We start from the raw sequence: 13,158 nt of genomic DNA on the forward strand, positions 1-13,158 counted from the left end.
ACCCACCCATCAATCCACCTATCACCCACCCATCACCCACCCATCAACCTGTGTGCGAGCGCGCACACGTGCGCACACACACACTCTGAAGCCAGAAAAGACCTCAGGGGTCGTTGCTCAGGCACTATCTACTCTTGCTTTCTTTGAATTCATTTTTGAGTCAGGACTGGTTCCCTCACTGGGTTGAAATACACCAGATAGGTTATTCTGGTGGACCAGCAACTCAGGATCAGTCTATCTGTGCTGCCCCAGTACAGAGCTCATAAACACACAGACAGGCATGCCTGGCTTTTGAAAATGTGGGTTCTGGAGATCAAACTCAAGTCTTCATGTGTATACGGCAACCACTTTATTGACTAAACTCTCTCCCCAGATACCAGTCCTCTTTTTTAATGAAAAGTGATGTATTAAACATTTTGTATGTTTTGAACATTTTCTGAAATTGGAAAAAAATTTTGGCTCTATGGATAATGTAAAATGAAATAAAATAGTCTATTTCAGATTTTATAATCTGCTATGAAAAATAGGAACACATTTCTGAATACTTCAGTTACTGTACATTATGATCCAATAAATTTTAAAAGATTATTTTATTTTTAGTATATGTGTATGTTTGTGGGTGGGTATGTACGTATTACTGCAATGCCCAAGGAGGCCAGAAGAGGGCACTAGGTCCCTTGGCACTGGAGGTACAGGTGATTGTGAGCTGTCTGTCATGGGTGCTGGGACTGAATCCTCATCTGGTAGAGTAGTCCATGCTCTTAACCCCTGATCCTTTATGGCCCAGCAGTGCTCAACCCTTAGGTCGTGACCCCTTTGGGGGTCAAATACCCCTTTCATAGGGGCTCCCTAAAGCCATCCTGCATATCTGATATTTACATTAACATTCATAACAGTAGCAAAATCACGGTTATAAAGTAGCAACAAAAATACTTTTATGGCTGGGGGTCACCACACCATGAGGAACTGTAGTAAAGAGTCCTGGCATTGGGAAGGTTGAGAACCACTGCCGCAGCCCCTGGTCTGGTACATATGTATGCGTGGTTTATCTAACTCATTAAGTAGTATTTACCTTTATTTTGTGCACTTACTCTGTTTCTGCTGTCTTTTATTTTTTTAAGGATGCTTGTATTTTACACATAGCCCATTTAAGGAAGCACATATTTCAGTATTAATAAAACTATTCTAGATGGCATTATTTCATTTTGTATTCTTCTTCATTGTCATGTTTGAAAATATTAACTGAAAAAATTGTTTCATGAGTTTGGGTATATGAATGCAATTGTGATATCGTTTTCTCTAATTGGTTCACAGATCATTCCCTGCGACTTATTCCTCTACAGCACTCTAAGGTGGCCAGTATTGTTAGAGATCAGAATCTCTCAAATGTGTGGACAGTTGAATATACTCTTGAATTATTATTTATTGGTGGCCTGATTCCAGAGGCTGTGTGGATGGCACATAAACTTGGAGACTGGAAGACGTCTGTTTCCATTGGTGTGGCCTTCCAGGTGTTCTGTAAACATTGCAATTCTGGGCGGTATGAATTTTTAAAATACCTATCGTTTGCGTGCATGCATGTGCTTGTGTGTGTATGTGTGAGTGCATTGTGTGTGTGCGCATGCATGTGTGGTATGTGTGTATGTGCGTATGTGTGCATATATGTCATGGCACCTACGTGGAAGTCAGAAGAAAAGTTGTAGGAGTCAGTTCTCTCCTTCTACCTGTGTGTTTCAGAGAATGAAGTCAGATTGTCAGGCTTGGCAGCATGACTTTTTACCTGCTAAGCCAGGTCACCAGCCCAAGGGATGGATTTTTAGATAAGCTTCAAATATTGCATAATAGTGAAAGGGGAAGGCCAGAAGCATTCCATGTAGGAGATGCCCTTTCAGATGCACACTGGAGGGTAGGTAGCATTTTGATGAATTGAGCATCTAAGGAGTGCGAACATCTTATGCATGAGCAAAAGTCTTTGGCAGAGAAGCTTTGGGTTATTTTGGGTAGAGGTATGGATGAAGGACAGCAGTGAGAATAGAGAAATTGGATCCTCTGGAGAGCCTTTTCGTAAGTAGGTTAACAGAGCAATTGATTCCATATTTTCTTAAATACACTTATTTTTTGATGTAAAATCTTTCCTTTTTTCAAAAATTTTATTTCTCCTACCTTGATCTTATTGCAGGTCCAAGAAAAAGGGTATGGACCTCCCATTAAATATGATACCAGCACAGATTTTCCAGGAAAAACTGCAGTGTTTTTTAGGTCAGCCAGTCTCTTTGGCAGCAAAGAATGAAAAGGGCTCAAAATATAAGCAATTTACAGGTATGTTACCTACATGAGTTCTAAGTGTATCAGGTTAATATAAACCCTGTGCTATTACAAAAACTTATGAATATTTATAAATATAAAAACCATGAAAAATTATCAAAAATTTAAGGATGATATTTATACTTAATCATGGGGGCACTGAAAACTGATGTCAGTAAGCTGGAGCGGCAGCTCAGTGGCAAAGGACTTTCCTGGCACGTGCTTTGCTCAGGGTCTACTCTGAGCACCACAAAAAGAAAGAAAAAGAAAATTGATGTCAGGTGAAAACATGCTTACTCAATAGTAGAACATACAACTCAGTAGTAGAGCACTTGCTTGACATGTACAAGGCCCTGGATTCAATCTTCAGCACTGCCAAAACCAAAACAGCTATACTGGAGAATATTCTGTTTTGTACATACATTTTTACTTACTGTAATCTTAGAGATAGGGTCTTGTTATATATCCTGGTGTGACCTTGATGATTCCTTTTGAGTGCTAGGACTATAGTCATGAGCTACCATACCTGGCTAATGTTACCGCCTGTCATGTTTGTTAGATCCCATTGAAGAAGAAGATGCTAATCTGCTGTTTGGGTCTGTGCAAGAAGTGCTGAAAGCATCAGTTATGGCTGATGCAGACATTGTTTCAGAAACACTACAGCTGTTAATGAACTCTGCTAAGGACTTCACTAAGAAGCTGTGGGGCTTAGTGCCCGTCGACTTGTATCTTCCAGCGCCTCCATTGTATTGCCCCCAGCCAGCCGTTCTTAGTGAGGTAAGCTCAGTGGAGTCCTCTCTTGGTAAAAGTTGACTCAGTCTGCTTTTTAAAAATAGCCTGGTAATAATGATCATGTTAAAAATGCAAGAGCTGCCGGGCGGTGGTGGCGCACACCTTTAATCCCAGCACTTGGGAGGCAGAGGCAGGCGGATTTCTGAGTTCGAGACCAGCCTGGTCTACAGAGTGAGTTCCAGGACAGCCAGGGCTACACAGAGAAACCCTGTCTCGAAAAACCAAAAAGAAAAAAAAAAATGCAAGAGCTGAAGATAAACTTCTAGTGCCCAGGGTAGTAAATATCTATTTACTACATGTACAGTCTCAGGTAACATACCAAACAGCTGTTTAAGTAATAGATAACTGTTTTGTTGTCCTCAGGAACATGGTGACAATCTTCTTTTAAAAGCTGAAAAAGATAATCGCCAAAAGCTGTCTGGAATCCTGCAGCGAGTTCTCTTGCTTTTCCGGGCATCTCGGTGTTCTTTTCCTGTAGCACAGTGGTACATCTTACAGCTGAGGTGGGCAAGAAAGGTCATGCAGAAGGTATGTAATGTCTTAGTCATTCAGGTGCTGTGTAAGGCAGCTGAGAGTGCTCATTTACACCAGTGTTTTCCTAAGGAGTCCTGCCCTGTGAACCATAAATCTTGGGCTTATTTACAATGAACAACTCAGGCCAGCTTCTGGCTAAGACGACACTGTGAGGTGTCTCTGGATTAGCTCACTCTGTATGGTAATAGAAAGTGTCACTACATAGTCAGTTCTTCCAGACTGTACCTGCTCTTTCTGCCCCTCGAATGTTGGAAGATTTCCTCTGTTTAGGACACTCCCTTCTAGAAAGTTAAGATCTTTGTTCTGTGGCAACCCCAGTAGGTTCCAAGCACGGACAATTAAGCTGAGTTCTTGGCTGTTTATGTAAGGAGACTTCTTTACTGACCTAGACTTCCTTCACTGTCTTCTGAGATGCACAGTTTAATTCTGGACCTTCCATTCCTTTCCACCCTGACATGTGCTGACTCACCTATTCTGAAGCTGACTGGGTATTGGATATGTTTCTCTATACATTTACCCATCTCACTGTTTCTGTACATCAAAGTCCTTCCAGCCAAGCTGCTTCTACTCTACCACAGAGCTATTCACGGGAAACAGCAGAGCGATGCTCTCTTCTAGTGCCTTGTCAGGAAAATCCATTTCCAGACTCATTGAGGCTGTGAGTGGCCATGGGTCTGAGGTTCCCATCTCCTTGCTGGGTCTCCCTCTTAGTAACATCCTACCAGAAAAGTGTCTGATGGAGGGGCGGTCATTAGCATGCTTACAGAGCATTTGATTAGATTGTATCTTTCTTGAAATAACAGGTAGAAAGACGCTATAAACTTACTGCTCATCTTTTTTTTTTTTATTTGATATCTATAACAGCATCCTCCTCTTAAAAACAAAACAAACAGAAAAAAAAACCCTTGATATATTAGAGAAGCAGTGATTGTCCTGTACTATATTCTACATTTGTGATTGTTGAGTGCCACTCACCGTGTTCATTCTATTTATTTCCTGGAAACTGGTTGTTGATATCTACCCACTGACATACACAGGTTTGATTATATTCAGGCTCGGATCTTCTTGGAAAGGATCCTTTGTAACTATCATGTACTTCTCTGTCTGTTTCAGTTCTAAAAATGATATGGCACAAGGAATTTGGGTCAAGTCAGATCCCGGATCAAGTTCACCTTCAACTCATCAGCTTCTGTTCTAGTTTGACATTAATTGATAGTCCGTATCTAGAGTCATTATCTTTTAGGAGTTGCCAGTTGATGACTTTTTATTGTCATTTACAGATTTATTTTTTAAAAGTTGTGTAAGTAAGGTTTTTTTTTAACTTGTTTTAGGTACTGCACATTTAATTTCAGATGACATTTAACTATTTTCTGACTCATGACTGTACAGAAAACAGATGATTCTAGGAAACTGTCAAGAGAATGCAACTGGTTTAACACCTTTTTCTTTTCCCATAGAATGTAGTGATTGAAGGACTTGAGCTACATTTCTGAATGGAGTCTCTGAAGTGCAGCTCAATGCGGGGCTGCTTGCGCTCTAGCAGAGGACTGGTGCTGCCTGTGTTCTGTGTTTTCCTTGACGCCCTCACCTGTAAAGATTTGTTTACTGCTGATTAACACAGTCTACCCTTCTTTTCAGATTCGAATGAAAGGGTCCCTTCCTTCTCTTAGTTCTTTCCCTGAATCCTTACTTAATTACTGTAGAGGAGGGATAGCATTCTTTAGACCTGGAGCGGCTGGAGACCACACGCTTGATGAAGTTTCCATCAAAGCCCTAGGTTGGTCAGAAATGAGCTATTTGGTTGGAACTCAGATGCATATGAACTGTAATAGGATTTTCACTTGATCTGGGAAAGTTTTCTAAACGTATTGACTCTAGTTTGCTCTTTGATATTGTACCTAGGGGTTTATACCTAGACACTCTCCAGTATGTATGTATGTAGATGCATTATGTATGGTCATAAATTAAACTTTTATGTAGAACAAATTGTGACAATTATGACATTATTGTTGCTTCCTTGTTTAAATTTGGAATTTCAGCACTCAAGAATACCTTTTCTGTAGCGTTCCTTGCAGAAAGGTGTCCTTATTACCACAGTGTTATGTGGGCGGGCTTTGAACCTGTCTGTAGAGATGAACCAATGTTGTTTCCTGTTTTTTTGATTTAACATACCTAGGTTTCTTTTCATATATTATTATGAACTAGTTTTGATGGCTTTTATTAGCAGACAGGCATTCAGTTGTCTCTGGCATATCAGTTCTGATTTGTATTATGAAAAGTTTCCTCTAAGTCTCAGAAGTGGAATTTCTGAGTTAATGCATTTAGTTATTTCTTACCTCTTGAAATAAGATGCCAAATTTATTTGATGCCAAAACAAATTGTTAACTTTATGTTAACAATGCCCTTGATTTTGAGGTAGCATCCCCTGAGATAATCTTGAGTATCTTTATTTGGCTTTATGTTTTGAGATAGTCTCTCATGCTCAGCTGGGCTCATGCTCCACATATGTTAGCCTTCAGAAAGCTAGTATTACACATGTGTACCAGCATGGCAAGCACATCAGAATGTCTTTATGAATAGTTATATTGTTTAGTTCTTTATTTGCATTTTCCTATATACATTAATTTTTCAGTTCATAATTTGTGTCCAGTTATATGTATGATAGGTCAAAAAGGTAATAAAACTTTGGAAGACAGAAACAAGGAGAGAAGGAGGGAGGGAGAGAGGGAAGGGAGAAGAGAGGGAGGGGAGGAGGGGGAGAGAGAGAGAGAGAGAGAGAGAGAGAGAGAGAATATGTGTGTGTTTTACAGCATTAGGAGTCAGACTTAGGCCAGGTCTAAACAACAGAATCCTGCCCTCAGGCCATATGATGTCATATAAATTAGTACTCTGGGCCTGTGTAATGGCTCATCAGGTAAAGGTACTTGTAGCCTTGTCTGACAACCCTGGAAAGCCTTGTCTGACAACCGAAATTCAATCCCGGAACCCACATGGTAGAAAGAGAGCCGACTCTTGCATGTTGTGTTCTGACCACCAAATGAAAGCCAATGGGACATGCACAACTGTGCAAACACACAGACAAACACGTGTGTGCACGCACGCGCGCACACACAGGCATAAATAAAGTAAATGTAAAACTCCTTCTAAGAATCAATATTGGCATTTGGTTTTAGAATTTAGAAGGTTGAGCAGTACCAAAGCGGGTGGATTTCTATGAGTTTGAGGCCATCCTGGTCTGTGTAGTGAGTTTAGGTCTATCCTGGGCTACATATTAAGACCCTGTCTCAAAAAAAAAAAGTTTAAGTAAAAATGCATATCAATAAGAAATTTTAAGGTTTGTAGCTCAGTGTTAAAACATTTGCCTGCCAGGTATGAGGCCCTGGGTTCAATTCCCAGTGCTATAAAAAAAATAAGCAATACTCTGAATAATAATCAATTATTATAGGGTTTGTGTTAAAATTGAAAAATATTTACAATATAGTATAAATTTATAAGTCAAGTAAGTTGGGACTAAATAGATTAAATAATTTAGTCTGTAATTTTTTATATCATGCAACTGATAGTTATAAAATATTCTAGAATATTATATATTAAAATGCTGGAAGTATCTTTATAACTTTTGTATAAGATTCTTGTAGTGACCACATTTTTTATTTTGGCATGTGCATGTGTGTATTTATACATACACATTGATGTGCTTGCATACACACATGTGTATGCATATGGAAGTAAGAGGTTGCTATCAGGTATCTTTCTTGATCACTCTCCATCTGATACAGTGAGGTACCTCAGTTGATCCCAAAGCTCATTGGCTGGATTAGCGTAGCCAGCCTCCTTACTCTGGGGATCCTGCATCCCCACCTCTTGAGTGCTAGGATTACAGTGGGCTGCCACACTGTCCGGGTTTACCTGAGTGCTACAGGTCCGACTCTGATCTGTACACTTGCACAGCAGCAGGCACTTTACTTGTTGCACCTGTCTACCTAGGCAGCCCTCACATTTTTCTTTTATAATAAACAGAATAAAGACATAAATAACCTGCTGGTGTAATATGTACATAATTTCCTTTTACATTTGTGTTTTTAGGTTGCTTCAGAGAACTTTGTGCTTTGTGCTGGATGTTGCATATCCGGGATAAATTATCATACACTTGTAGGCAGTATCAGAAAGCAAGAGAAAACGCAAAGATAGAAAAGGTATCTATCTATCAGCTCAAGAATAGAAAATAAACATCACTTGGAAAATTATTACTTAGTAGAAGTGTTTACTGTTTGTAGTAAACTCTTCTGATGAATTTATTCTGGTCTGTCCATGTAAACTGAAAAGACAGTTTTCTTCTTATCCACACAGGACCTCGAGGTGGAGTTTGATTCTTGTGTGGTTGAGCACTGTTTTCATGCACTGGAATGGGCCTGCAGGATGCTACCATTCTCTCGGTTTTTTAATATGGAAGAGCTTATTCAGGATATAATTTTGAGCCTTATTGGAGAACTGCCACCAATCAGAAAGGTAATATGATTGTTGGTTAAAAAACAAACAAACAAAAAAAAACCCTAAATCTGAATAATAGGCCCTGATGGATTTCTGTTGTTTGAGTTAGGGATAATGTTGCCATTTCCTGTCAGACTGATTGGATAGTATCCTCCAGGTTCAGAAAGATTGCTACTGTATGATCTCACAGGTAGATCCTAAAGCTCATCGAAGCAGAGCGCAGCCAGGGCTGGGGTGTGCTGGAAATAGGGAGGTGTTAGAGATGTGGTAGACGTGGGGTCGTATCACCACTCAGTAAGTAGTCATCCTTCTATCTCTTCTTAAGCCTCTTTGCTTCTTGGAACAGTTTCCATAAATCCTTGAGGCTAATGGATCATGCCTTTCAGATCCATCTCAGTTTTTTTCTACAGATTTTTTAAAAAATATTGGTTCTGAGAACATAGAGAAAAGTAAACTATTTTTTTAAAGGGTGGGCAGGGATGAAGACATGTTGACTAAAGGGTCCAAACTTGCATTTATAAGATGAATTAGTTCTAGGAGCTAGTGTACAGCATGGTGACTAGAATTCATTGTAGGCTAGCATTTTCTGAAGTTTAATGAAGGAGGTAGATCTTGTTCATGCTGTGCATGTGCACATATACAGTTATTACTGCATTTGGCTAATGACATGCTGATTTGGCTGATATACTCAGCATAAATTATATATCAGATCATTATATCCTCTACCTTGAATATACATAATTTTGTCAAATATTTTAAAATACAATAAAGAGGAATAAAAACGATGCTGATTTCTGGTAGCTTGGTTGAAGAACAAAAGAGTTTTAAGTAGACGTTTATGTTCTGACTTAAAGTGTTTGAAGAATTAAAAAGGAGTAAGAAAAAGACTGATGTTGCTCATAAAACATTAATTTTTTTTCTGAAGGTAGCAGAAATTTTTGTGAAAGCATTTCCCACTGCTGAGGCCATAAGGGTTCCTTTAAGAGAGAAATACCACTCTCTTCAACAGACACTCAGACATGCTGTTGTGAAAGGTATTTGCTATTTCTTTGATGTCTAATGGGTACATATTGTTGAAGATGTTCTGTTTTTAAAGGATTTATTTTTATTTATGTGTGTCTGCCATGGGTGTGCAAATGTATCTGTATATGCCATGGGTGTGCAAGTGCCTCTGGAGACCTCAGTTCCCCTGGAGCTGGAGTTACAGACAGCTGTGAACCGCCTGATGTGTGTGCTGGGAACTGAACCCAGTCCTCTGGAAGAACAACAGTGCAGGGAACTACTGAACTGTCTCTCCAGCTCCAAGATGCTCTTGTTTTGAAGCTATCTGTTGTCTGCCACCCAGGTATCTGAATTTCTTCCCATCCCTAAAGGTAAAGAATGAGAAAGTAGATGTATGACCCCATTGCAGAACTAATTATGTTGCCTTGCAATAAGAGGGAGCCGACTTCATGTATAGCTCTGTCAGTAACTGTGGCTTAGGCAAGTTGTTCAATATCGTTAGGCCTTTACTCTAGGCCTCGTTTTCTTATTTATAACTAAAATGATTATGTTGTTACCTACTTGATTACTATGTATTGAGAGAGGACTATGCAAGGCAAGAGATCGATATAAAATGAGCAGAGGGTCTGGGGTCCCCTGTGGGGAGGATTGCTTGTGCTCATGTTTTCAAAACCATTCTGGTCCACACAGAAGAATTTTCCCCAAAATGAAATAGATCATGTGGTCTGTGCACTTCATATATTTACTGAAAACTCATCTTTTTTTCTCTTTGCTTAAAGATACTTACGTTTTTGGTTTTATCCTGTACATTCAAGTTGGCCTTGTAGACTTTCTATTGTGATAAAATGTATAGAACACAAAGCCTTCCATGTAACCTTCCTGCCTTCCTTCCTTCCTTTTGTGACGATGCAGAGCTTCTTGGCATCTTGCTCATGCTTCACCACCAAACTATGCCAGCTGCTGATTTTTTTTTGGGGGGGGGTTTCAAGACAGGGTTTCTCTGTGTAGCCCTGGCTGTCCTGGAACTCACTCTGTAGACCAGGCTGGCCTCGAACTCAGAAATCCGCCTGCCTCTGCCTCCCAAGTGCTGGGACTAAAGGCGTGCGCCACCACTGCCCGGCATTGCATGTCTTCTTAAGGAATGAGGCATGTTTACTTGCTCATGTCTTCATTGAGGTACTTTTCAGTGACATGGTTGTCTTTGAGGTTCTTTACTGTAGTCCTTGCCTACTGTATAGTTGCAGCCAGTCATGTTGTGGCTCTCTTCTTCTAAACCAGTTTTGTAGAGACTTGCCTACTCTAAGGCATTGACAGCTTCATGAGGAAGGCCAGGAGGGTGAAGGAGTTCTTCAGAATCTTTTTTAGAAAGTCATATTAGCATCTACTGTCTATATCAAATACCTTCTTGAGCTATGGTGGGGTTTGTTTGGTGTTTGTTTTGTTTTGAGATGGGTCTTCTAATTCACCTATTTCAGAGTCCTGAGTTAGTAGGAGACGTGCAGGTGCACATTTCCATGCTTGGCCTACCCAAAGATTATTTCTCCTTATGATACGCTTCTTAAGAAGGGGAACAAGGGAATTTGGGTTCTTTGATTTTTATTATTATTTTTATTTACTTCATTTATTATTATTATTATTATTATTATTATTATTATTATTGGCTCTTATTCAGCTTCTGCAGTTCTGGAAAGGGCCAAAGCTTCCAACTAATATCAAAAAAACATAATCTACAATAATGTGGAAATAAGCCTTAGTAGTTAGCTTGCTTCCATGTCTCCAGTCAGAATTGGATCCCTTTCTTCCTCTCTTCCTTTCTTGGACACAGCCTTGTAGCCATGGATGGTCTGGAACTTAGTGTGCAGACAAGGCTGGCCAGAACTTGTCCTGATCCTCCTGTTTGTGCCCCCAAGTGCTGGTGTTGGAGTCATGGACTACTGGGCCTGCCTTAAATCTTGAGTTGAAACCATGGTTCTATGAACCATAAGGACTTTGTTTTTTCCCCCCTGTAGGTCCTCAAACCGAGGAGCTGATGTCTACAGTCATGAAGTCTGCCCATAAAGTGAGGGTGAAAGCCCTAAAACGCGTGCAGAGGAACATCGGCGCTTTTGAGATGGATATATGGGAGCCGGATGAAGAAGAAAAACCAGCTGCTGCTCCTGCCGCCGCCACTGCCGACAGGTTTTCCCTGGGGACCAGTTTGAGCAGAAGTACACTCACATTAGAACTGGGCAGTTCTCTGCTACACAGTGATGCAGATACCTTCTCGGAAACGTCTTTTGAAGAAAAACCTTGGATCTACTTCTATCAAAGGTACGCGTAGGAGTTGTAATACAAGTACCGGCTTCCTCCAGAAGAGCTGCACGTGAAGAGCGTATTTCCAATCCCAGAATCCTCAACAATATAAAACTCACAAGAGCATTACAAGTTTATATATTTGAAATTCATTGTAAATATTACAGATTATGGAATGGTTTTGACATCTGAGATGACAGATCAGTAGACACAATTCAGTGGGTGACTTGAGGTCTTTATTTTTTTTAATAATCTTTAGATTTCTTTAGGGTGAGTGAGGGTGTGTGTGTGGTGTTTGTTTTTATTTTGAGACAAGATTTTATTATGTAGCCCTAGCAGGCCTGGAATTCAGAGATCTGCCTGCCTCTGCATCCTGAATGCTGGGATTAAAGGTTTGTGCCACCATGTCCAGCTTAATCTTCATATTTAAATACAAATTTAACATACTTAATTTAAAAACCTAAAATATGAAATTCAGCTTTGAAATCCAGTAAAATACTAAAAGTTGAAAATTCATGCTTGATTTTTTTATGAGAGGTCAAAGTCACAATACTCTAAATATACTATGTAGACTTCCTCATGTCATTAGGAGTAAGGATTATGGGATTATTTAAAACATAATAGATGGTTGTTTTGTTTCTAGTGCTGGAGCAGGAACCTATGCCCTTGTACATTACAGATAATTGTTATATCACTAAGCTTCCATATTTGGGGCTTATCCCCAAGACATTTCATTACATTTGTGCAAATATCAACCCCCCTTGCCTCAACCAATAAGAACCTACCCAGACTCAAAATACTTCTGGTCCCAAGAATTCGAGATAACAGATACACAATCTGTAATTTGAAGTGATTGGGTAGCCATGTTATGTTTGAGGACCCAAAGGAAGGAACTTTAACGATCATCTTTAGAACTCGTTATAGATTCCTGGCAGATCCTTCCCTATTGTATAAACCTGTGATTTAAGATCTTGGGTTTTGTTGTTTCGATTAAAATTATAGTAACTTCAATGTAATATATTCTCTTCAACTTAAAAAATATATAATCAATAATTTTCATCTTGATTAAGTTAAATTATCATATATACTCCAAACATACTTCAACAAGATCTAATAAGATTATAATAGCATGCTTGTTTAACATAACAACTGTGGCCGGGCAGTGGTGGCGCATGCCTTTAATCCCAGCACTTGGGAGGCAGAGGCAGGCAGATTTCTGAGTTCGAGGCCAGCCTGGTCTACAGAGTGAGTTCCAGGACAGCCAGGGCTACACAGAGAAACCCTGTCTCGAAAAACAAAAGCAAACAAAAACAAAGAACAACAACAAAAAACCAAAACAACTGCTTAAATATGTAGACCTACTCTGCAGGCTGCTTTTGTGCTGTCTAGGTAAGCAGACATGCACTGACTTGGGCCCAGGGACCTCCCAACTTTTCTCTTGCTGAGATCCGAGTTTGTGTCCTACCCTAGCAACTATGTTGAAGAGAGTCACTTGAAAGCAGTGTGGCTGACAGCTAAGGTGCCTGCCAACAAGTTTCATGGAGCGAAACTTTTGTTTTCACTGTTATAATTTGAAAAGACTCAAGCGTCTGCATAGTGGAACTCAAGGAACTGTGCTCCTTGTTCACACTGTGTCACCGGGGTTGAGAGAGGCAGTGGGAAAAGAACCATGGAACACGGGATGCATATTGGTGGCTTGTGACTTTAATTTTCTAAATGTTTATATTAGAGGGCCATTTTCAC

General features: G+C 39.9%; 1 protein-coding gene across 1 annotated transcript in view; it reads left to right on the plus strand.

Moving 5' to 3' along the window:
- Positions 1 to 13,158, plus strand: part of Cplane1 (ciliogenesis and planar polarity effector 1) — a 79,183-nt gene that overhangs the window by 23,230 nt on the left and 42,795 nt on the right. Inside the window, exons 17-25 of the mRNA XM_028767630.1 lie at positions 1,315 to 1,540; positions 2,180 to 2,319; positions 2,864 to 3,081; positions 3,460 to 3,624; positions 5,269 to 5,407; positions 7,717 to 7,826; positions 7,981 to 8,139; positions 9,047 to 9,155; positions 11,133 to 11,433. Coding sequence (XP_028623463.1) covers positions 1,315 to 1,540; positions 2,180 to 2,319; positions 2,864 to 3,081; positions 3,460 to 3,624; positions 5,269 to 5,407; positions 7,717 to 7,826; positions 7,981 to 8,139; positions 9,047 to 9,155; positions 11,133 to 11,433 — 1,567 coding nt within the window. The remainder of the gene's footprint in view (positions 1 to 1,314; positions 1,541 to 2,179; positions 2,320 to 2,863; positions 3,082 to 3,459; positions 3,625 to 5,268; positions 5,408 to 7,716; positions 7,827 to 7,980; positions 8,140 to 9,046; positions 9,156 to 11,132; positions 11,434 to 13,158) is intronic.

This window comes from Grammomys surdaster, unplaced genomic scaffold, assembly GCF_004785775.1.
Source record: "Grammomys surdaster isolate TR1022 unplaced genomic scaffold, NIH_TR_1.0 174, whole genome shotgun sequence".
NCBI lineage: Eukaryota > Metazoa > Chordata > Mammalia > Rodentia > Muridae > Grammomys > Grammomys surdaster.